The sequence below is a fragment of the Eublepharis macularius genome, chromosome 8 (genome assembly GCF_028583425.1).
Source record: "Eublepharis macularius isolate TG4126 chromosome 8, MPM_Emac_v1.0, whole genome shotgun sequence".
NCBI classification, from domain to species: domain Eukaryota; kingdom Metazoa; phylum Chordata; class Lepidosauria; order Squamata; family Eublepharidae; genus Eublepharis; species Eublepharis macularius.
In genome coordinates, this window is record NC_072797.1 from 109,022,766 (window position 1) to 109,045,718 (window position 22,953).

The 22,953-nt window shown below is 40.8% G+C and overlaps 1 protein-coding gene across 1 annotated transcript in view; it reads right to left on the reverse strand.

The window, feature by feature from the left end:
* The window catches only part of MPDZ (multiple PDZ domain crumbs cell polarity complex component), a 128,631-nt gene that overhangs the window by 46,489 nt on the left and 59,189 nt on the right, over positions 1–22,953 (reverse strand). The window contains exons 20-26 of the mRNA XM_054987026.1: positions 17,949–18,230; positions 15,506–15,629; positions 13,560–13,758; positions 8,203–8,307; positions 6,257–6,349; positions 2,764–2,941; positions 1,287–1,397 (exon numbers count right to left, since the gene is read on the reverse strand). Coding sequence (XP_054843001.1) covers positions 1,287–1,397; positions 2,764–2,941; positions 6,257–6,349; positions 8,203–8,307; positions 13,560–13,758; positions 15,506–15,629; positions 17,949–18,230 — 1,092 coding nt within the window. The remainder of the gene's footprint in view (positions 1–1,286; positions 1,398–2,763; positions 2,942–6,256; positions 6,350–8,202; positions 8,308–13,559; positions 13,759–15,505; positions 15,630–17,948; positions 18,231–22,953) is intronic.

Sequence of the window (22,953 nt, forward strand, 5' to 3'; positions counted from 1 at the left end):
AGAATTGCTCTAAAGGACAGATGTGATTGCACAGTTTTCATTCATATCTCCTGGGCTACATACGAACCATTCTAACACAGCATTCAGTAGTGGAAAGCTATCCACACCTGTTCAATTTTTGAAGTGACTCTCATTGCAGAATGTAGTTAGCTCTCTGGATGATTGCTTTTCAACAAACACTGGAAATCCCCTTCCACTATTTCACCACACATTCAGCAGCAGGGTTCAGACAAAAACTGCAAGCTAAAAGCATAGCTTCTGGGTCTTAAAGCATTCATTAAGCAGATAAATCTTGTCCATTCCACAGCAAACACACAAGCCTTAATTAACATCTTGCATATGAATCGCCAATATTCAGCAAAGCTATGCCATGCAACTTTACCTGTGATGGCTGATGGTAAAATGGATTATTAGGTTTCTGCCCACTGGGAGCAGAGGACGAGAAAGAGCTATACAGAGATTCTGGCTGGGAAACAAAAGTTGTGAAACAGCTAGTGAATCAAACATGCAGCTTTTAGTGAATCTATAAGGAGGAAGTCTCATTTCAAGAGATGCAAGCTACTATATTAGAACTACTTTGCAAGTATTTGTGTAGCTCATGCACTGCAAAGAAACAAAAAATACATGTTTGAATGCTTGTAGGGTGGCTCTTCAAAGAAAGCTTTACCTTTGTTCCTAATTTGTGCTTTAGCTAAACCAGAAATGTATGAGGAAGCACTGAAAGAAAAGGTACTGGTACTAGGGCTTGGGGGCAAGGTGATTTCACCCATACTGCTCCATGCAGACTGCATATCCCAAGCTCATCCAACAATTCTTTGAATCTGTCTGGTTTACCCAGGAAGAGGATGAAGGCAGGATGTGCACAGGTGCTGTGTAGCCAGCAAGGTCTCAGATGTGCTGAATGAACTTGCTTATGATTCCCCCAAACCCATGCACATGGAAGAGTTCTTGGAATCTTTCCATGATATCTACAGAAATGTAAACATTTTGTCAAATTTCTGCATGAATAAATTCACCATGATTTCAGTTGCCACTGGTTGCATTGAGTCAGCAGCTTCCACTGCTTCCTCAAAAGCATTTTTGAAAATATGTTTTCAAACTATTTAAAAAGCATTTTTGAAAATAGGTTTTCAAACTATTTAAAAAGTCAAGGGGCTCAATGCAAGCTTCATTGAATCCTACTCTCAATTTGCAGAAACGGGGCTTCGTGCAAACATTGCCTTGGATGATTGCTCAGTTTTCCTTCCTTCCTTTATGTATCCTTTTTTTACAGTTCACATGCTTACCCTCGGTCTGTTTATAATGCTTTGTACCAGAAAGACTACAGGGTTGCCTGCTCTCCGTATGGCTTCCACAGCTTGTTCATGGCTTGCATCTCTGAGGTTAATCCCGTCCACCTGAAATCGGAAGGCCTTCGCTTAACATGATGGTTTCATAATGATTGACACCCCCCACCCCCCTACACACACCAAATCAGTAACACTGTTGTCTTGACTTTAGCCGGTAGAACAAGAGCTTATCCTGTTTAAAGGATAAATCAAGTAATGGCACACTGACCATATAGGAGGCCAGGATTCCTGCAATCTTTAAATCTCTTGGCAACAGCCTTGTCAAAATCGCAAGAATCTCATTTAAACACTCAAGCTCATATTATCGGTGTGATCTGCATTGCTAATATCAGTGATAAACCTTTGAAAACTAAGATTTCGTTTTAGATGCTGATAATGTAAAAAATGGACAAAGAAGAGGAGTGCAGCAGCTAACAGTGTAAGCCATGAAGATCCTGGTTCAAATCTCACCTCAGGTATCCATTCAGAAAACGGCTTTAGGCAATCCATTCACAAGCAGGGGATAATACTGACTTTCCTTAAAGAGTTGCTTTAAGCTTTTCTGAGCGAATGTAGGCAAAGCCCTTTGAACACTCAAAGAGCTCTATATAAATTCAAAGTGTTATTATTAGATTAACCACCTGTATTTACATGTGAACTTATTTCTTTTCAAAAGAAAAAAGTCACAGGATGAGTCATCCTATGCAAGCCGAGTTTCAAAAACATTTCTGCAAATAGGTTGTAAATAATTCATTGTTCCAAATCAAAACAGTGTTTACATGCTTCACTGGTTGCTGTGAAGTTCAATTAACATATTTATACAGCACATGAAGAAGAGCACTGTATGAAGAACAATGTTCAATATTTTTAAAGGGGGGAAAGGAAAGTGGGTTAGACAGTGCCACTTACAGGGGTCTCTGAGCTACTAATAACTGGTTTCCTAAGACAAGCTCTTCATTTGTATAGGTTTGGCATCCAAAGAAAAGGATGTTAGTGCTAGAAAGCTATACGCATGTGTGCTGCTAGACAAGCTAGAAGCTAAAGTACAGTGTGCTATTTGTTAGTTGCAATTTTAACACTAGGTGTTTCATAACAAGAACAACCATCTTCCATTCTTTAATCCTTAAATCTTTATAGGTTGCATGAGAATTAATCACCCATTACAAAGTTTGGAGAGAAAGACAAACATTTGGGATCTCAAGATAAGAATATTTAGGTTTACAAACTACCAGAAGTGTAACAGTGTGCAAGGAAGCAAACCAAAACATTTCTGCAAACATACAATACTCCCATCATACCTAAACCAGAACTGTCACCTATAGTTTTCATATCATATCCCACTTCTAGAAGTCAAGCTCCTTATCAATATATGTACTGAAATCTGTAAAAAAAAATTCTGTGAATTATAATATTAAAGAGAAGAGTAAGATAATACCTCCACTATTCTATCTCCTGTTTTTAAGGTTCCATTTTTGCCAGCAGGGCTATCTTCAAGAATATGTTTGATAAAGATTCCTCTCATAACTTCACCGCTGCTTAGACGGCTTCCCATTCCCCGTCCACCAACAATGCTGATGCCAAGGGACTTACTGGGTTCTCTCCAGAGTTCAACCCTATAATGATAAATAGAAATATCACTGTTCCTTCCTCCAATGAACTCGTAACAATCCTGTGATATTAAAATGGTTACTAGCACATAGTCACCTAACAATCTCTTGGGCGAAAGAGGATTTGAACCTGGATCTCTCAAATCCCTAGTCCCTATGTTTACTACAGTGCACTGCATTCATCTTAGAGAGGCATGATTTTGCAACTTTTCTAAGGCTCTATCAGATTGTTTAATGAAGAATTTGGAAGGGACCTCATTTTTATAAATTTTAATTTTCTTGCTGAAATTTACATTTGGGAGTATGGATTAATTTTTCATGGAAGTCTGCACATTACTGCAAAGACTGCAAACTTTTCTACTGTCTGTCATTCAAGAAACAAGATACTGTTCAGAAAGCCAAAAGGATGGCTTTTGAGCAATAATAAGCTCAGCTTAGTATTATTAGCGAGGTGCTTCATATATTTCATAGACATGTGTTTCCTTGTAGGTGTGAAAAATGAAACCTAGGGGACAATATATGGCCTTGTTCGTGCAGTATACTTTAAGTAGTAACTGTCGCCTTTCCCCAACTGTACTTTAGGCAATATAGCATAAGAATTGCCAATAAGGAAATCCACTGGTGGGGGGTTGGGCATGGACGGAAGCAATAAGTTACATCCTACCACTCTGCTCAGCTAAGTGGGGAGCCTTCTTCTGGCAGCCTCAGATTTCCTCCAGTCAAAGAGGCACTTCTGCCATAAGAAAGATGATTGTGTCAGAGGAAAGTTTCACACTAAGCTAAGCAGAATGGCAGAATGGAAATTACGAGCTTGAATCCACTGGAGATTTCCATCTAGAATGCAACTTTTTCTTTTTTTTCCCTTCACCAAATGCAGCTCAAAATAATGTTTATGGGGGCATTTGGGGCTGTAGAGGGAGGGAGGGAGGAAAGTCATACTCCACAGACAGAAATCCTTACATCTATGGAAATACCTGGGAGCATCAAAGCCAATGTCCGTACTGATAGTTCACACTTTAGACCACTTCCGAAAAGACCACTTCAAATTAGAACCAGAATCTTGATACAAGCTGGGTAATTCGCAGCTCCAGTAACTACCAGTTTGAGTTTGTAACAGTTTCACTACCTCAGCATCACATGAAAACAATCTCTGACCTGGCTCCCGGTCACATTATCTGAAACATTGTCATATACAGCCTTCCTTTCAGCAGCTATTTGATCCTGTCCAAGTGTAATAAGACAAGAGTTTTGTTTACTATTCTGAGCCAGAGAAGTTGGGTGCAAGGAAATGGGGAGCCTCTGTTCAACTCCACAATATGGAATTCCAGGGAAGCGAAAGACCATGAATTCTATCTCAAGACTGTCTTCCACTGACGGAAGGCTCTTCAACCGCTGTAATGCAATATTCCTGCATCCCCACCTTCCTGCTGCAATCCACTTAGCTCCCCAGAATGTTGCTTCTAGGTAACAAGATTCTCAAGAACATCGTGAGATTGTTGTTGCCCAGAAAATCAGGAGAATAAAAACAAAACAAAACCCAAGTTGCCTGCTGCTGCTGACAATGGCAAGCACCCAAACAAGAAAAACAACATGGGTTTTTGAGTGCGAGGTGCTTTTCACAATGCCTAAGAATTCCAGATTTGTGTTTACCATACCGGAAATCATGGTAAAGACATGAAACAGGGATTTTCATGTACATTTCTAGTTTAGGAAGTTCAGTATTCAATAAAATATATTAGAAGGCATAGGCTGCAATCCTAAGCACACTTATTGAGGAGTGAAAACTCCTCAGCTTGAAGCCAACTGGGTGACCTTGGGCTAGTCACAGTTCTCTGGAGCTCTCTCAGCCCCACCCACCTCACAGGGTGTTTGTTGTGGGGATAATAATGACATACTTTGTAAACCGCTCTGAGTAGATGTTAAGTTGTCCTGAAGGGTGTTATATAAATATATTCTTATTATTAACAAGAAGAAGAAGAAGAATATATTTATATACCACTTTTCAGTACAACTTAACATCCACAGAGTGGTTTACAAAGGATATTATTATTATTCCCACAACAACAATCATCCTGTGAGGTGGGTGGGGCTGAGAGAGCTCTGGAGAGCTGTGACTGACCCAAGGTCACCCAGCTGGCTTCAAGGAGAGGAGTGGGAAATCAAACCTGGTTCTCCGTATTAGAGTCCCGCTGCTCTTAACCACTACACCAAACAAGTCAGTCAAGCAAGCCTTTATTGGCATATATAAAATATAAAAATTTTAAATACAGAGACTCCATACAAAATGAGATTAAAATAGAGATAGGAGCAGGGCAACAGTGCAGCAAAACAAGTGATATTGTTCTGCCAATAGGATTTTGAATTATCTTAATTTCTAGTTCAAAACAGATCCAGATCATTCCAATAAAGGAAACCGGTGCTGTATCACTAATTCTATTAAAATACAGCCAGTGTTGTATAGTGGTTAGAGTGTCAGACTAGGATCTGGGAGACCTGTATTTGAATACCTGCTCTGCCATGGAAGTTTTTGGGGTGACCTGGAGCCAGTCACATACTCTCAGCCTAATCTACCTCACATAGTTGTTGTGAGAATGGAATGGAGAGCAATGTAAGCTGCTTTGAATTCCCACTGGGGAGAAAGGCAGGGTACAAATGAAGTAAAATAAAATACTCGAGGGACTGCCTCTCCCCGTATGTACCCTGGAGAACACTTATATCAGCAGGAAAACACCTAATGGTGGTCCCCAGCCCCAGGGAGGCTCGACTGGCCTCAACCAGGGCCACAGCAGTTTCGGTCCTGGCCCCAACCTGGTGGAACTCTATGTCGGAAGTCACCCGGGCCCGCCAACATCTTGTGTCCTTTCGGCAGGCCTGCAAGACAGAGATGTTCCACCAGGCATTTGGTTGAGGCCAGCATTTAGATCCACTAAATCAGCCTCCCTGCTGGTGTCCTACCAGTGTGTGTGTGTGTGGGGGGGGGCGCAATATGACGTACTAGTGACCAACTGAGCATCAACTCACGTCTCCACCTTCTCTCTTCTCCTTATATGGGTTGCAGGGAAGGGTGAAGGGAATCTCATCCCAGAACACAAGAAATGTATGTTGTGGAGCTATGTTTTATGCCGCTGAACTTGGATCTTGGATCTTGTGATTCTGTGATTTTACTGTTTTATTTATTGCATTTATTTGTATGCTGTAATCTGCCCTGAGCCCACTTGTGGGGAGGGCAGACTATAAATTTTATAATAACAGTAACAACAATAATAAATATTTACATTTAAAAAGCTGAAAGGGTCATTAGAGAAGGATAACCACACTGACCGCCTTGGCTGGTTCCAGTTACTGTAGCCAGCATTCTGAAGTTCACTTTCTTCTCCTTCTCCCTCTTCACGTTCTGGTAGTTCTGGGATTTCTCTGTTAACAGACAGGAGCTTTTTAAAGAAACTTAGAGAAGTCCACATATACTTATCCCACAGTATTAACATAGCGTTGGAGTGTCTTCCACATAAAACCTAAGAAGCCCTTCCTTAAATCTAGAAGTCTGGACTAAAAAATCAGTATTTTTCAATGACCTCAGACATTAATTTCTGAATATGTATGAACTTTATGTAACAAATTATGCTATTTAAAATATTACATAGAATGATAAATCTGACAGCAAACATCATCATCTGGTAATGGTGAGTCTAAATGTCTAGGTGATGTCTTCCAAAAGAATTTGCTGGAAAAACAATCACCAGGGCATTGAGGGCAGGGAGAAAAACTGCAGAAAAGACGGAGAAAGACGGATTCTGCAGCAGATGCAGCCTTTCTCCAAGCAGAACACAAAAAAGTCTGGGAAGCAGCTAGAGATTGAATCAGGGTATTTTGACCGTGCGTGGTCAAAATTAGAATTTTTAAAGCCAGAGTAGGTGGGATCCAAGCACATGCACAGCCCCCATGCATGAGCAGAAAGCATATGACCACGGAGACAATATGTTCTTCTAGTGGCAACTGCTCATGCCCTAAGTGGTGCTGGCAGCTGCTGCTGAAAAGCCCCACACCATACATGTGTGGAACAATTCCCACCAAAGCCTGGCTACGGATCATATACAAAAGCATTTAGAATGAAATATGCAATTCTATTAAAGAGAAAAGAACTGGTTTCTTGGTCTAGACTCACTACTTGACATGGATACGAATCGTGATGAATTGGGCCAATTTGAGTATCACAAAAACGCAGTTCGTGGGGCTGCATTTTTCATGAAATCCACAACTTTTTGAGCCAATTTGTTTGATTCGTGAATTCTTTGTGATGCCAGACAGGCTGGCTCTGATCCATTGATTCCCTAGGCAACATAGGCCCAAAATGTCTGCAGACATAATCTTGATAGGCAGCTCTCCCTGCCAACCTGAGAGCTAAGCAAAGTTACAAATGACGAATTACGTGTGGCGGATCTGCGCATGTTTACCTGGAAAAGGTAGTCAGAGACTCCTTCCCCTCTCTGTTTGCCATTTCCGTTTTTAAGAATGGGATGGTGGACTAGCGGCGGCGGCAGCCTCAGCAGCTCCTTTTGCTGCTGCTTGCTGCTTGCCAGCTTCAGGATCCCTTCCCTGACTCTCTAACTCCCATCCTCCTGCTGCTCTGACATTGTAAGATCCCACAGGAACACATCATCTACTTTAATCGGTTTTGGGGGCTAATAACTATTACTAAAGAACTATGAGTAAAAACCAGTTATTAATGAATGGATGTTTATGGGGCACTTTTCACAAGTGCTCACAATGACATTCTAGAAGTCAGGACTTGGACCCAGAGAAGAATTTCCAGAGATGAAAGGAATTTTCATCAACTCCCCCTCGTGCTGCAGACCTCTGACTTCCCCCTCATGTTACTCCTGAGAATCTCCTCCCGTAGTAGTAGGAGGAAGCAAGGAAGTCCTACTCCACACACAGCAATCACATTCATGGAAATTACCAGTGCATCCCAGCCAGTGGATGCTGCAAGACGATATAAATTAAAGTGAGCTGGGAGTTGCCTTACCAGAGGCAGTCATAATAACAATAAGCTCCAAAACCAGGAATTAAATGCACTTAAACGAATTAAATTACAAATTAAATTTGTTGGAATGCAAGGAATTATACCACAGGAAGCATCTATTGGTCTAACCTTGATATTTATTTGTCGTTAATTTTGAAAAATTATGTATCTTCTGCTAGGATATAGATGAACAGAGTTAAAACAAAGAGGGCTGAATTTATTATAGTAAGAGAATATAGAAAATTACCTGACTGTATGAGAAGGAAAAATATCTAGTTGCAATGTTGCATCTGGCTGCTGCCCTAAGCTGGTCTGATACTCTTCTAATTGCTCTGCTGGCACGTATGTAATTCTGCAACACAAAGCGTAACATGTAATCAAGATGCTGCAGGTGTCTGATAGAATGATTCGGCAATCAACTGAGGTCTGAAGTTTGTGGTCAATAACCCAGTTCAGCCAACAGAGTCTTCATTTTTTTAAGTTGACAGATTCCCTTTGAAATTACTGGGAATACAATAGATTTTTTAAAAAAACAAGTATATATTTAAATTCTAGGATTTAATTGAATTGTATGTTGGAATGTATCAACTGGTGGTGATAAAAATTAATATTCACTGTGTGAGGAAAGAAATTCTGCAGGGGTCTAGTTTACCTGCAGGATTATCTTCTCATATATGCAAGTTCCCATGCTGAGAAGTCCTTGTTCCCAGTGTCATTTTTCTGGCACCTAAAGCAGGGCTTTCTCAAGAGCGGCATCACAAATACAGAATAACTTGTGCAAGAGGCACATGAGGTTCTTGTTTGATGCTTTTAGATTAAAACCCTCACATTATCTACTGCTTCTGATAGTGCTACTAGATTTTACTGCCAAATTAATATTTTTAAATATTTTGTTTCATTTCTCAGATACCTTGGAAAGGCAATTTATAAATTGTGAAAAAGAATGCCTTTCTTATGTCACAAAGGCAGCCATGGTTCATCTAGTCTAGCACGTTGTTTCACCCTGTGGCCAACCAGTTGCCTTGGAAGCCTATAAGTAGGACATGGAGAGCAGAGCTTTCTCCTCATTGTCCCCCTGCAGCCATGTTAGTCAGAGATTTACTGCCCGAGAATATGAAGGTTCCATTTAGTAATCATGACTGATAGCTACTATTTTATCCTCAGTGAATTTCATCCTCAATAAATCCCCCTTTAAAGCTGTCTAACCTAATTCCCATTACTACATTCTGTGGCAATAATTAATTACTCATTCAGTGAATATGTATTTCCTTTTCTGTTCTGAATCTACTGCTCACCAACTTTATTCCCCACCTCCACCCCCAAGTTCTCATATTCTGACAGAGAAAGGAAATGATCTCTCTATCTGCATTGCATCTCTTTACACCCTACTGAATACTTTGATAAACCTTTGTGTCTTCTTACTGTAGCCCACTGTCAAACCACCGGTGGCTGTATCAACTCAGCTATTGTAAAATTACAGACACCATTTTAAGGAGAAAAAAATTGCTGCTAAAATGCAGTTTCTTTCTTGTGAAAGTTTTTGTCCTTAAGGGGCTCATTTAAGAGAAAGAATATTAGTTAATAAGGTAAGTGGGATGATAATAGATATGGAGAAGAAAGAGCCCTTATAACACATGAAGTGCAATGAAAACACATAAATGAAACACAAAGAAAAGTGGAACAAACTGAAGGGTATTTTTTTAAAGAATGAAAGTAGCGTAATAGTGATAAAATGATCCAAAGCAACCATTGCTTTAAGTAGACTGAAACGGATTGCCTTCTGGTAGCCAAGGTGCAGGAAGCCAATAGTAGAAGCAGAATTTCCTGGAGCAGTTGTTACAAATTCTAAACCATTGACTTAGCCAGAAGACAGCTTCTCAGAATCACAAGGCGCTTGCACTTGGATGGGAGAGAATTTACAAAGATGGGTAAAAGACTTGGCAGAATACAAACCTAAAGCTGAGAACGAATGAAATGTCTGAATGTCAACCCTGTACTCAAAAAGCATCCAAATAAAGCTAGATTAATGTTCCGTACTGAACAAAGTCAGAAGATGGGTGTAAACACGATGCAGCATGCAATATAGGTGGAAATGTCAGTTGCATGCTTGATTTGACAGTGACACAAGAAACTTGCTCATATACGAAGATAGAAAATGTATCAGATAAGGCAATGTGTAATCACATTCAGGACAAATTACAATACAGTCTGCAAGCTTGACAACTAAATAGACTTGGGGGGTTATTTAATGAAGGAAATAAAAAAACATTAGTGCCACAGAAAATATGACAGTGAGATTAATCCAGATATCAGTACATCTATGATTGTATCAGTGACTAGAACCTTAGGAAAAAGTGTTCTGGGTGGAGGACTTGACTTTACATGGAATCAGCATATGTCCAGTGCAAGTATCCTTCCTCACTAGTGTTGCAATGAACAATAAATGTCCATATAAAGGCATTATTATATTGTGTACATTAATATAGTGATTCCCATAAGCAGCTGAAAAGATTAAACTATCATATTAGATCCATCTACAACTCAGTGCTCCATGGAGCGGCCTGTGAAGAAATTGTAAGTCTTGTAAACTATCAGTGTGGAACTCCTAAAATCATCTCATGCCTTTAAGGACAAATTCCATCTGAAAACTATGTGATTTGGCTGTGCTACTTAAGAAGAGATAAGCTGCTATCTTTGTTACATGTCTTTAAGATGTACATTGTAATGTTTAATTTAATTGAGTAATGAATCAGCTAATAAATTATGTTAATGTTCCTTAATTGGCTGCAAACATCTGTGTGTGTGTGTGCACGTGCGCGTGCGCGCGGTATGTGACGTGTAGCACTGTACCTATATCTGGATATATCCCGGCTATTTTGAATGTTATGAAAGCATGAATGATTTAACAGACAAGTGGAAACACAGAGCTATAATGAGCTTTTGAATCACCAATACTCACACATAAAAAGGGGCCTGATCGTCAGCAGGTGTTGGAGAAGATCTAGAATGTGAAGCATACGACGCAGCATCTTTTTACAATGGTGTTAACAAATGTCAGTGACTTGTGCTGAATGCGAGATTCATGAACACGTCGTGTAAAGTGTTTTCTCCCTGTTTTCTTCCATCTTTCCCCATCTTCACCTCCATTCTATTCTCACCTCCCCCACCCCACCCCCAGAAAGCATCTGCTCTTTGCTGGAGTGTATAGCGGTGATTATTAACAAGCATGAAAAATGGAACTGCAATCAATCTTTTATGCCTTGATCAGAGATTCATCTCCACACGTTCGGTTAAGCCAGGTGAATTCTGAATCAGCTCAGTAATTATCTGGCAGATGTTACAAACAGCTGTTGTTGCTATTGCTAAAAGCAAAACCCTGGATGTTATTATTACAGAAATGTAAGGTGGTTTGAGAAGTGAAGCTACACATTCTGTTCAGGCCCACACATCTGCCTATTCTGCTCGGGAAAAAAGGCGTGTCGATAGATAATGAAACCTATAACTGAAACCGTGGCTGCTTGTGAACTCATATGCTGGAATCCTAAGCAGACTTCCTGGGAAGGAAACCACATTATGGATCATAAGTGGGAGCACATGAGCAAACCATCTGTTTTTAAATATTGGGCAGGTTGACTCAACTCTGGAGGCAACAGGCATGAAATTGAAATCAGTGGTGATCTACCCCTGGATTGAATAGTTGTATATTAAACCTGTTAATTATAAAACAGAATGTATCAAATAAATCCCATGTCTTATTTCCCTCCCTTTCCCTGGGAACTTACGGTATATAATGAAATGCCTTAAATACCACTATTCTTTGGAATCCGAATTTATTCTAATATTATAACTCATTTGCAAACGCCAACAGAAAAATGTAGCAATATGCTTTTAATTGACAATTATTAGGCTTCTTTTATGTACCCATTTTAAACTACTAATTTCAATTAGTAAGAGAGAGCTTGCTTTATTAATCAAAGATGTACTGAACATTATTCTTAATGTCAGGTGTCATACTTTCTGTATTCAACCGCTTGGTAAGGAAAAGTCAAATATAAAAATGTCAACTAGGCTTGCAAGTCTATTTGCCTGACCAGATGTTTACAATCATACGACATGTACATGGACGATATGATGCAGAAATTCCTGTTGCAGCAGGACACAAGCAAATGGGCACTTCTGCCATCTTACTGCAGCATCCAGAAACTGAGACCCACCCCCCATACATACACATTAGGCTTTTCAGGCAAGAAGGAGCAGAATGCTAGGGCTGCTCACTGTGTCATGTGTGAAATGGAATATCTGGCATCTAGGAAGGTGGTAGACAGGACTCTTTTCCAACACCTTCCTTTCCTTACCATTCAGTGAGAGCAGCTCATATGCCTGACACCATCACTGATCAGAAAGAGAGAGAAGGAGATGTGTAGACCAGGTTTACTCCCTCTTCCCCTATCACTTGCTACTCCTTCAGCCACCCTTCAAGGGAGCATGATTATACTTATGGTGGCTGGTCATTCTGACTGCGTTCCACAACTGGCTGCCAACATATGTTCTTGACTAAATATTAAATACAAACAGTGCAGTGATGAAGAGAAAACAAATTAGTTTCTCCAAAACGAAATTTCCACTCATTTCAGCGAACAGGCAGTTCTATGAACCTTTCATGAACTATATATGAGTCATCTATCTTTTAATAGATGCAGAGGAGTTAGCCGTGTTAGTCTGTAGTAGCAAAATCAAAAAGAGTCCAGTAGCACCTTTAAGACTAACCAACTTTATTGTAGCATAAGCTTTCAGGAATCACTGTGATTCTCGAAAGCTTATACTACAATAAAGTTGGTTAGTCTTAAAGGTGCTACTGGACTCTTTTTGATTTTGCTATTTTTTAATGTAACCAGAGAATATGCCACTTGAACTTTTTTTTTGGCATCTTATAAATTCAGCAAGGGTAAGAGGCAAAGAAGTCTTCAGCTGTGGCCCTGGAATTGCGGAATCGGGTGAAAAATGCAGTTGCCTTACTTCTTTTGAAAAAGGCACCATATATAAATAAAAATAAAATACATTAGGGAGACTGGAAACTACACCCTTCACAGAAATGATTGGGGTGTTCCTTACAAGTGGATGGATTCCATATTGAGGCATGATCCAGGGACAGAGCATCTGCTTTGTATGCAGAAGGTCGCAGACTCAATCCCCAGGCTTGTTAGTTTAGATCCAGGTAAAACAATTAAGTAGGAAGAGATGAGCAAGATCTCTACCTGGACCCTGGAAAGCTGCAGTCGGTTAGAACAGGCAAAACAGACCTTGATAGACCAGTGGCCTGACTCTGGCTATCTGGGATAGCCTATAAAGTTACAAAGTGCTGGAGTATTGGCATGAAATCCTTGAATACCCATTAACATCTGAATAAGAGTGTGATTATTTCATATCCAACTTACTCTGGCCATATTTATTCTACACATAGCAACTCCTATGTTTGGAAATTTAATTCAAAGTTAATGAATTTTACAAATATATATAAACTTATCCTTCATTTTAAAAAAATAGCATGAACCAGCCGCACAATATTCCTGAATGCCAACCCAAATCCTATTTCACTGTACATACTTTATATCTGGTCCAATGAGAGAATGTCTTCTTAGCATAGCCCGTGCTTGTGCATTAGTTAAATTAGTGGTAGATTCCTCATTAATAGACAGTATACAGTCTCCTACACCAATCCGTCCATCACGACTTATAGAACCACCATGGATAATGCTGCGGACTATCATTCCAGAGCCATCTTTATTGGAACTTACAGTCATACCTTTAAGAAAAAATAAACAAGGAGGGGATTAGTCTATAGCTACCATTATATGTAATATGGTAGCAAAGGCTGACCTTTAACAATAACCTGCACTGAATCAAATTAGGTTATTATGGTCTCAATTCAAGCACGCTATCAATGTTTACTTTCTCCACATCTGGGAACATAACTTTTCTGCCTACATGGAACTGTTAAGCAGAGAACACTGGATGAAATATTTCTCCAAACTATGCACTATAACAAAGATTGCACTAAATTCAATGCACTACAGTTCATTCAATCCAAGAGGTAAAGGCTTTTAAAGAAAAAGAAGTCTTCAATGATAAAGGCAAATCTTAAGTTATGTTACTTCTAGAAGACAAGAATAATACATAAAAATTAGAATAAAAGAATAGGATACTAGAAGATGAAAATGATTTGTATTCAAAACATTCAAAAGCCCCACGTTTACACAGCCTTTATCAAACTGGATTGGAATACATACCATAACCTAATCACTAGAAATGTGTAAACACCCGGGTTACTATCTTTTAAAGAATAACTTGCTTATTTTCTTTTTAAGCCTACTCCAGACATTCCAACTAATTCTAGACATACAAAGTCTGACACCTGAAAATTAACTAATTAGAAGAAATGCAGATTTGAGATAACTGCTCTAGCGAAAGTTCAAGCCATACTGTAGCAAACAGAGCCTGTGACTGGAAGTACCACTGACTGAGCAAAAACCTACTGGTTTGTGCAGATTAGGGATGTGCACCCACAAAAGATTCATTTTTCCCACTTGGGGTTTACCAAAGCAGGGAAAAGATTCAGGTATTTAAGCCGCTTCAGAAAGCTTCGGGTAGAGTGGCAGCAGATGTAGTGCTTTTCTTGCTGTTTGCAAACAACAAGAAAAATGCTGCTTTCAATTTAACCAATGGTAAAAAAGGCAGGAAGCTTGAAAGCAGCATTTTTTTTTACCCATTGAGTAAAAAAAGCATAGGCTCAAAGCATCAATGGGCAAAAAAAGCATGGGCTCAAAGCATCACTTTTCTTGCTGTTTGCAAACAGTGTAGCGAGTGACTTCCTAAACCTGTTCATCCCCCCTCCCTTTGGGTGAAAAAAGGCAGTGGGAAGCATGAAAGCAGCACTTTTCTTGCTGTTTGCAAACAAGAAGAAAAGTGCTGTGGCTGCTGCCGCTCTACTCAAAGCTTTCCAAAGCATTCCAAAGCACTTTAGAAAGCTTTGCTTTGGTATTTCCAAATCGGTTCAGCAATGCTGGGGCTGATTCGGAAATATCAAATCATTCCGAATTGGAAACCTGAAGCGTACACCCCTAGTACAGATTTCTTTCCAGGAACTTAAAGAGACAGAAAGGCACATTGTTCGCATACAGAGACCATGTTCTGCCTTCACATGATACTTGGTGGAAAGGAGAATGTACAGACTTCCTTCACACAGTTGCTCTAATCCAATTTGCTATGGATATGGAAGATCCAGGTAACCACAGAACTCCCACTCTCAAGGGCTTCTTTACTCATTTCAGTAGGGGGGCAACTTCATGCTTGCAAAAGGATGAACATCCATATCTGCTACCTCCACAGGTATGAACAGAAAAGGCTGATGATGGAGAGTTTTGAGTCAGTAGCAGTGAACCAAAACTAGTGTTTTTCAGCTGAAACAAGTAAGGGCTGATATAATATCTAGGCAGAACTGAGAATAATCACAATAAAAAGATGTGTGTGTAGCAAGCAAGAAAGATACGTACCTAGACTTGAATTGCCTTTTGCAATAGTAATAGTCTTTTCAAATTTGTTTTTATTTGAACTTAGGGTTGTGGAACACCTCCCAGAAGGTGCTAGGCTACTATTTTCCATTAAAAATACTTGATCCTGGTAAGAAGAAAAACAATGTCAGTTCATAACAGCAAAAATCTGGAAAACATGATTTGATTCGGTGTGATTTATAAATTACAGATGGCTCCCAATCTGTCGGGCATTATGTAATAAGAAATGCATATTTCAAATGTGCTTACAAAGCTCTTGTTCCCCTTTAAATTAATCATACAGAGCTAAAGGAAAAATAAGTTACAAAGTGGTTTTCTGCTGAAACACCAGTGTGCTCACAAGGTTCCACTGCAGTGAGGCAACAGTATAAAATAGCCATTTCCTATGTTGCTGGCAGCTATGCAGAAATGGCAGGAGCCTGGGCTAGCCTCTACACTGCAACCAAGTCCACAGATCCTCCTGGTCCTGTCCAGATGTCCCACAATTTCTTCTCCTTGCCCCACATGTGACAGGCTGGCCTAAGCTCATTTTTGCTACTCATTTGCCTACCTTTCTCACACCCCTATATTATCCATCTAACATACTGTTTGCTAACGTATTGTTTGCAAAGCAGGCGGCAAATTCATCATCAAAGGATTAAGATTTTTCTGACATCTGGCAAAGATATCCCTTATTTACCATTCAGAGTACTTCTGCTGTACAGAAGTTTATAGATGCTATGTCAACCACAGCAGAGCCCTTTGATGTACCTCTGTAACACAAATTGAGCATCACAGGCACTTTGTACACCAGCAGCCCAATGTAGGGCCAAATCACACAATACGAACACCTATGGTCACAGGGACTTTGTATCAGACGTGGAACAGGAGATGTGTGCCTCCCAGACACATATGGGCCAAATTCTGATCAAAACTACAACATACAGTAGAAGCAGCTTCAGCCTCCTCTGGCACTCACACCACTTTCATAACGTGAAATAACACACTATTCATTCTAATGGAGAAATTTCGGTGTCCCTACCATTTCATGCAAATTTCCTACATGTGAGAGATGAAAGGGTGGAAGGTGAAAGCTAAAGCCCTTTTTACTTAGACCAGTGACATTCATTCAGTGGCCCAGGAGTCACATGTGGGTGTCTGACATGTCATCTGTGGCTCTTCAGAGCACTGTTCCTCAAGGTGGCCCCTGCCCCATCTTTCAGAAAAGTAGGAAAGGCCATTATGTGCTGGGGCTTGTGGTTGGCAGATGGCTCCCACCTTGAAGTAGCCACGGCTGGGGAGACTGGGGGATGGGTCAACTGTGAGCCTCCCTGAGGTGTGCTAGGGATGAACGTATAGGGACTGACCTCTCTACAAAACAACAACCCACCCTTCTCTGGAGCCTCTCCATTCTCATCCGACCACTCAGGTGGCTTTCAGGAGAAAAGCAATCTTGCCACAGAGGGGAGTAAAACCACCCAGGAAAAGAGCAGGCCATAGTTGGGTGGTTGTAGTTTTACCCTGCTTTCACTAAGGCCAGCTTGCTTTCCTCCAGGTGCCTTGGCATTCTCATTCTCTTGCTTGAACTGCTGTAGCTCATGCTGAGGAGAGAGGCTTCTTGCAAAGTAAAGTTTCACAACATTACTGGCTGGGTCTGAGAATGCTTCCGCAGGAGGAAGCCTGAGAGCTCTCACTCACTTGACCTGTGAGCCTTTTGTCAGGGAAAGAGTGAGAAGGCAACAAACAGTGCACAGGTTCAACAATGGGAAAACCTACACGCTCCTGTATGCTCAGGTATTCTGGTATGATTACATATTTAATCTTTCTTTTATTATTATCTGTCTGTCTTTGGTAAGGTGCACAGGGCATACAGGAAACATATGGCTCCTTTGGTTCACAGTAAAAGCAAATGTGTCTCTGCAAACTTCAGAGAGTACCACCACCTTGGAGTCACAGAATTCTTACTGCACATCTGATACAATGTGCTTGTGGTGGCCACAGGGGCTTTGTATCATGTTAACTGGCACCAAGTTTTTTTCCAGTTCCCCTGAACCAGACAGGACAATGCAAATGAAAGATACGGAAAAGACATTTGGGAAGTACAAAGTTGACTACTAGGGCCAGCCCTGTTATACTACAATTCAACCATCAAAGTTGATAGGTACATAAAGTTCTGGAATCAATATAAATCCAATAATCTCTAGGGAGAGCCCAATCCTGTTTTATTTTAACTGAGTCAAATGGATTCACAAATTTATGCCATCATTATCATTAATGGAGTGGATTCTACCTCTATCCTTCCACTCCACTGAGCAAAGGTTGAAGCCTTCCTCCAACCTAAGGAGTGTTCTTCCAACTTAAGTGGCCCTTCTGTTAGAGGAATAGCCTCTCAAGTTGAAGGAGAATATATTTATGTAGCACCATCAAAGTACAGTAAAACTCTTACTTTTCCAGTATAATCAAGTGGCAACCTGGAAGTTAAGTTTGCATTCTGCATGATTTCGGCTGTTAGCAGAGGCTCTCTGCAAGCACTTTCATTTTCATGTTCAACTAGTTTCTTAGGTGCGGATATTGCTGGATCTTTTCTTGTAAACCCAGCAGGCTGTTCCTCACACACTTCTGCAGCAGATTTGCTCTCTATCCCTCTCTGCATTAGATCAACATTGTACAGGTTTGAGTCAGAGAGCTGGTAACTGATTGAAGCATTTGAAGAGTCTATGCCAATACTCTGTAGAACAAGATGAGAAGAATTTCAATTTTTTTATATACCACTGTTAAAATAAGACAGTTAACTATTATTCAAAAGTCAGGTGCATTTTATTCTCATTTTTGTAGACTGCTGGGGATCGTGTTAAATAATATTATTTAGATTATGAATATAATACAATCGGACAAATATCAGAATCAAGTAAGAAAAAATGAGACAACCTTCACCCAAAAGACATCCATTGTCCTACCACAATATCCTTACCTGCAGATCACTCTCTTGCCCTGAACCAACTAGGTTGTTTTGCTATAGGAAGTAAAAGAATTAATCATTACTCATTGTACTATAGCTAATTTGTTCATATGAAATCTTTTTGGTTATTAAGACCCATTGATATGAAAGAAAACAAACAAGTATCTGAAGAACCTACATGAGTACAACTATTTGAAATATTCAAACTTTTGTACAATGAAAAAAGGGTTTCATATGCCAGTGCAAGAGTTGGCCCCAACGCTAATATGGTATAGTAGTCAGAGAAAGTACAGGGCTGGATTGGTAGACATAGATTCTAAATCCCTGTTCACAATGAAACAAACTGGTGACCTTGGGCATGTTGTTCTCATTTTGCTTAACTTGCCCCATGATGACAACAGACAAAAGAATTACTTCTCCGTAAAGACAGAGTGGCTTGAGGAATTCAATGCAGTGGGATGTGGTAAAGCCACTCATTTAGCTGGCTTTAAAATGAAAAATCCATGATTAACTATTAGTCACAATGGAAATTCATGTTTGAAGGCCATAACTCTTAGAATATCAGTGCTGAGGAGGGGGCAACAACAGACAGAGACTTTGGATCTGGTGTCCTGCTTGTAGGTTTTCCAGGAGCACCTTGTTGGCTGCTGAGTAAAACAGGACGCTGGACTAGATAAAGCACTGATTTGATCCAGCATGACTGCTCCTATATTCATCTGATAAAATGGAGCCAAAGGAAAATCATGTATGGAACCCTGAGCGCCTTCTAGAGATAAAAATTTGATTAAAAATACATAAGTTTCTGTTAATAGTTTAAATGAACAGGATTTTCTCCCAATGTTTCTGATACAGTACAAGCTTTTCTTATTTAAAGCTATCTGAAAGATGCTGTTTCTATCAGCTTGAAAATAGAATAAAATCATAATTTTATAAGATACAATATTGTCTCTGCATTGCTGTTCCCAAAATAAGAAGACATATATTGATGGTGCCCATTATATCTATGTTCCATGGGTTAGTTATAGCAATATAGTTTCAGAAGAGTACTTGTTCCATACGCTAAATCATCATTGTGATTGAAAAGGAGTATTAGGGGGCAGGGGGGGGATCTATTACAGAGTGGTGAGAGAACCATTAAAACAATTTCATATGTGTCTGTTCAACCTAATTCTTGGCAAGTAAATTGAGCAAAGACTAAATGCTACTTTCTAATCGGCATGATGCAATTAATTAAATCTCATCAAGAGCAGGAGACACTTCAGTCAGCTTTATTTCATCTGAATAGCATCTGCTTTTCCTGCCTTAGACATTTATACTTAAAGTTCTCATGCTGCTTCTTCTGAAACCATATTTAACTGCATATATAGCAATATTGGAATTAAACTGGGGTACCATTTATTTTATGAACTTATCAGTAGCGTAACATTCCCATGTTATCCAAGAGAATAATATAAAAAGAAATCTAACATCGTTTTCATCATAAAACTCTTCCCTTGCCACCAAAACAAATTTTATTGGGTGCTGTATTGATTTTTTTATTAGTACGGTCCTAAACAATCCCCTCATGGAACAGCTTTTGAAAGAGAATACAGATACCTTCTACTGCAGGTAATTCCTCAGCTCCAAGAAGTCCTTCAATGCATTCATAGAAGCAGGACTTTTTTCTGGGAAAAGAGGTGGTGGTACTCAGTGGGTTGCCCTCAGCATTCCACCTCACAAAAATAACACAACTCACTTCACATTAAAGAATCACCCCAAAAATTGCTGTCAAAAGCACTTTATTTCTTTAACTGCTTTAGATTACACAGTAGGAAGGCACAACAGGGCATGAAAGCAGTGTACTACACAAAAATAACACAACTCACTTCACATCAGAGAATCACCCAAACACAATTGCTGTCAAAGACGGTGAAGTGGGTTGTATTATTTTGTGTAGTACACTGCTATCGTGCCCTGTTGTGCCCTCCTACTGTGTAACCTAAAGCAGTTCAAGAAATAAAGTGTTTTTGACAGGAATTGTGCTTTTGTGATTCTCTGATGTTAAGTGAGTTGTGTTATTTTTGTGAGGTGGAATGCTGCCATGCCCTTTGGTGTGCCCCCCTGCTGTGTAACCTAAAACTGTTCAAGAAATAAAGTGTTTTTGACAGGAATTGTGCTTTTGTGATTCTCTGATGTTAAGTGAGTTGTGTTATTTTTGTGAGGTGGAATGCTGGAATGCCCTTTGGTGTGCCCCCCTGCTGTGTAACCTAAAGCTGTTCAAGAAATAAAGTGTTTTTGACAGGAATTGTGCTTTTGTGATTCTCTGATGTTAAGTGAGTTGTGTTATTTTTGTGAGGTGGAATGCTGGAATGCCCTTTGGTGTGCCCCCTGCTGTGTAACCGAAAGCTGTTTGAGAAATAAAGTGTTTTTGACAGGAATTGTGCTTTTGTGATTCTCTGATGTTAAGTGAGTTGTGTTATTTTTCTGCGTGGGGGACTGCTGGTGTAATGTGTCATAATGCTTTGCCTACTTGTACTTTGAAAGGGAGAAAATAATTTTTTAAAAACTTTATTTTGTGTTGTTCGTGTTTTATTTTGTTGTGCAGTTGGTTCCCATCATAGGGAAGGGAACAATGGGGCTGGCTGGCCAGCCATCTCTGTAGGTGGTGGAGGAATTTGAGGGAGGGTGTCTGTGGTTCAGGTGCTCTTTCACAGGGACCAGCTGGCACTCAGAAGTGTGCCCACCATTGTGGCACCCCTGGGCTGTGCAGAATTGCCCAGGGAAAGAGAGTTTAGAAGTTCCCGGCATAACAAAGGGAGAGGGCTGGCCTTTGCCAGCCTGTTCCTGGGGTTCCTGGGGTTATGGGTGTGGGGCTGCTGGGGGTGGATTTGGGTCTGTGTGGGGCTAATGTGGGGATTTGGGTCTGTGTGTGGCAGCTGGGGGGGAATTGGGTTTGTGTGGGGCTGTAAGGGGTGGACTTTGGGGGCTGAGAACACCTACTTGGGGAGGCTATGAAATGCCCCCCCCAAGTGGGAGCAGGCTGAGCCTTGGTGGGGGGTGGGAGGAAAGGTGGGAGAAGGGCCCCTGAGGGTACGGGGCATTTTGCATGCAAAATGCCACCCCTGGCAAGACAAGCCTCCCCCGGCTGTAAGTGGTAGAGATAAGAGCACCTACTTGGGGTGCCCCCCCCCCAAGTGGGAGCAGGCTGAGCCTTGGTGGGGGGTGGGAGTAGAGGTGGGAGAAGGGCCCCTGAGGGTAGGGGGGCATTTTGCATGCAAAATGCCACCCCTGGCAAAGGAAGCCTTCCTCTTCATTTTTTCCCCATAGGAAAAAATGAATGAAGATGAGCAGCAGCAACCTAAAGCTATGGCTTTTTTTTAGGAGAGGATAGGGGGACCTGGTTTGGGGGGCCATAACATGGCCCTCCAAAGTCCAATCGTTCTGAAACTTGTTAGAGGGGAGTTAGAGGAAGGCCCCCACCAAATTTGGGGTGATTCGGTGGGAAAATGCCTCCCCCAGGCTTCAGAGAAGCCTGGGGGAGGCTTTTTCCCATTAAAAAAACACCTGAATTGATCCGAATCGATCCGAATTGGTAAACCCGAATCGGCTGGGCGATTCGGATTTCTGCTAAATCCGAATCGGCCTCTCGATTCAGATTTAGCAGATTCGGAAAAAAACGAATCAGGGTGCCTTTGCACACCCCTAGTCACATGCCTGGTGGCCCCGCCCCCTTATCTCCAGACAGAGGAGAGTTTAGATTGCCCTCCGCGCCACTCCAGCAGCAGGGGGCGGGGCCACCAGCCATGTGACCATTTTCAAGAGGTTATGGAACTCTGTTCCACCATGTTCCAGATGAAAAAAAGCCCTGCATAGACGTCACTGCATCATAATGAAAGTGCTTACTACTTGCTCCATGAGCAACTATTTGCCCATCCTATCCACCTATGGCTGGAATATAAAGGTTCAGGGATCTCCATTCCTACTGATGTCTTTAGAAGGGAACTCTGACTCTCAAGCCAGTTTGGTGTAGTGGTTAAGAGCACGGGACTCTAATCTGGAGAGCCGGGTTTGATTCCCCACTCCTCCACTTGAAGCCAGCTGGGTGACCTTGGGCGAGTCACAGTTCTCTGGAGCTCTCTCAGCCCCACCCACTTCACAGGGTGTTTGTTGTGGGGTAATAATAACATACTTTGTAAACCACTCTGAGTGGGCATTAAGTTGTCCTGAAGGGCGGTATATAAATCGAATGTTATTATTATTATTATTACTATGAACATCTTGTTTGTCTCTTAGGTGCCAATGGACTCAAATCCTGCCATTCTACTGCAGTCCCACAAAGCTATACACCCCTAATCTGCCCATTATGCATCTCTGCATAATGCATCCAAGTAAACACTACTGAGTTTGAATGTGAGCACTTTATTCCTCATTTTTTTTCCTCAATGGAAATGCCAGTGTGACACCTTCTATAAGACCAGATGTGTTGCAGAATGTGCATCTCCCAGTATACACC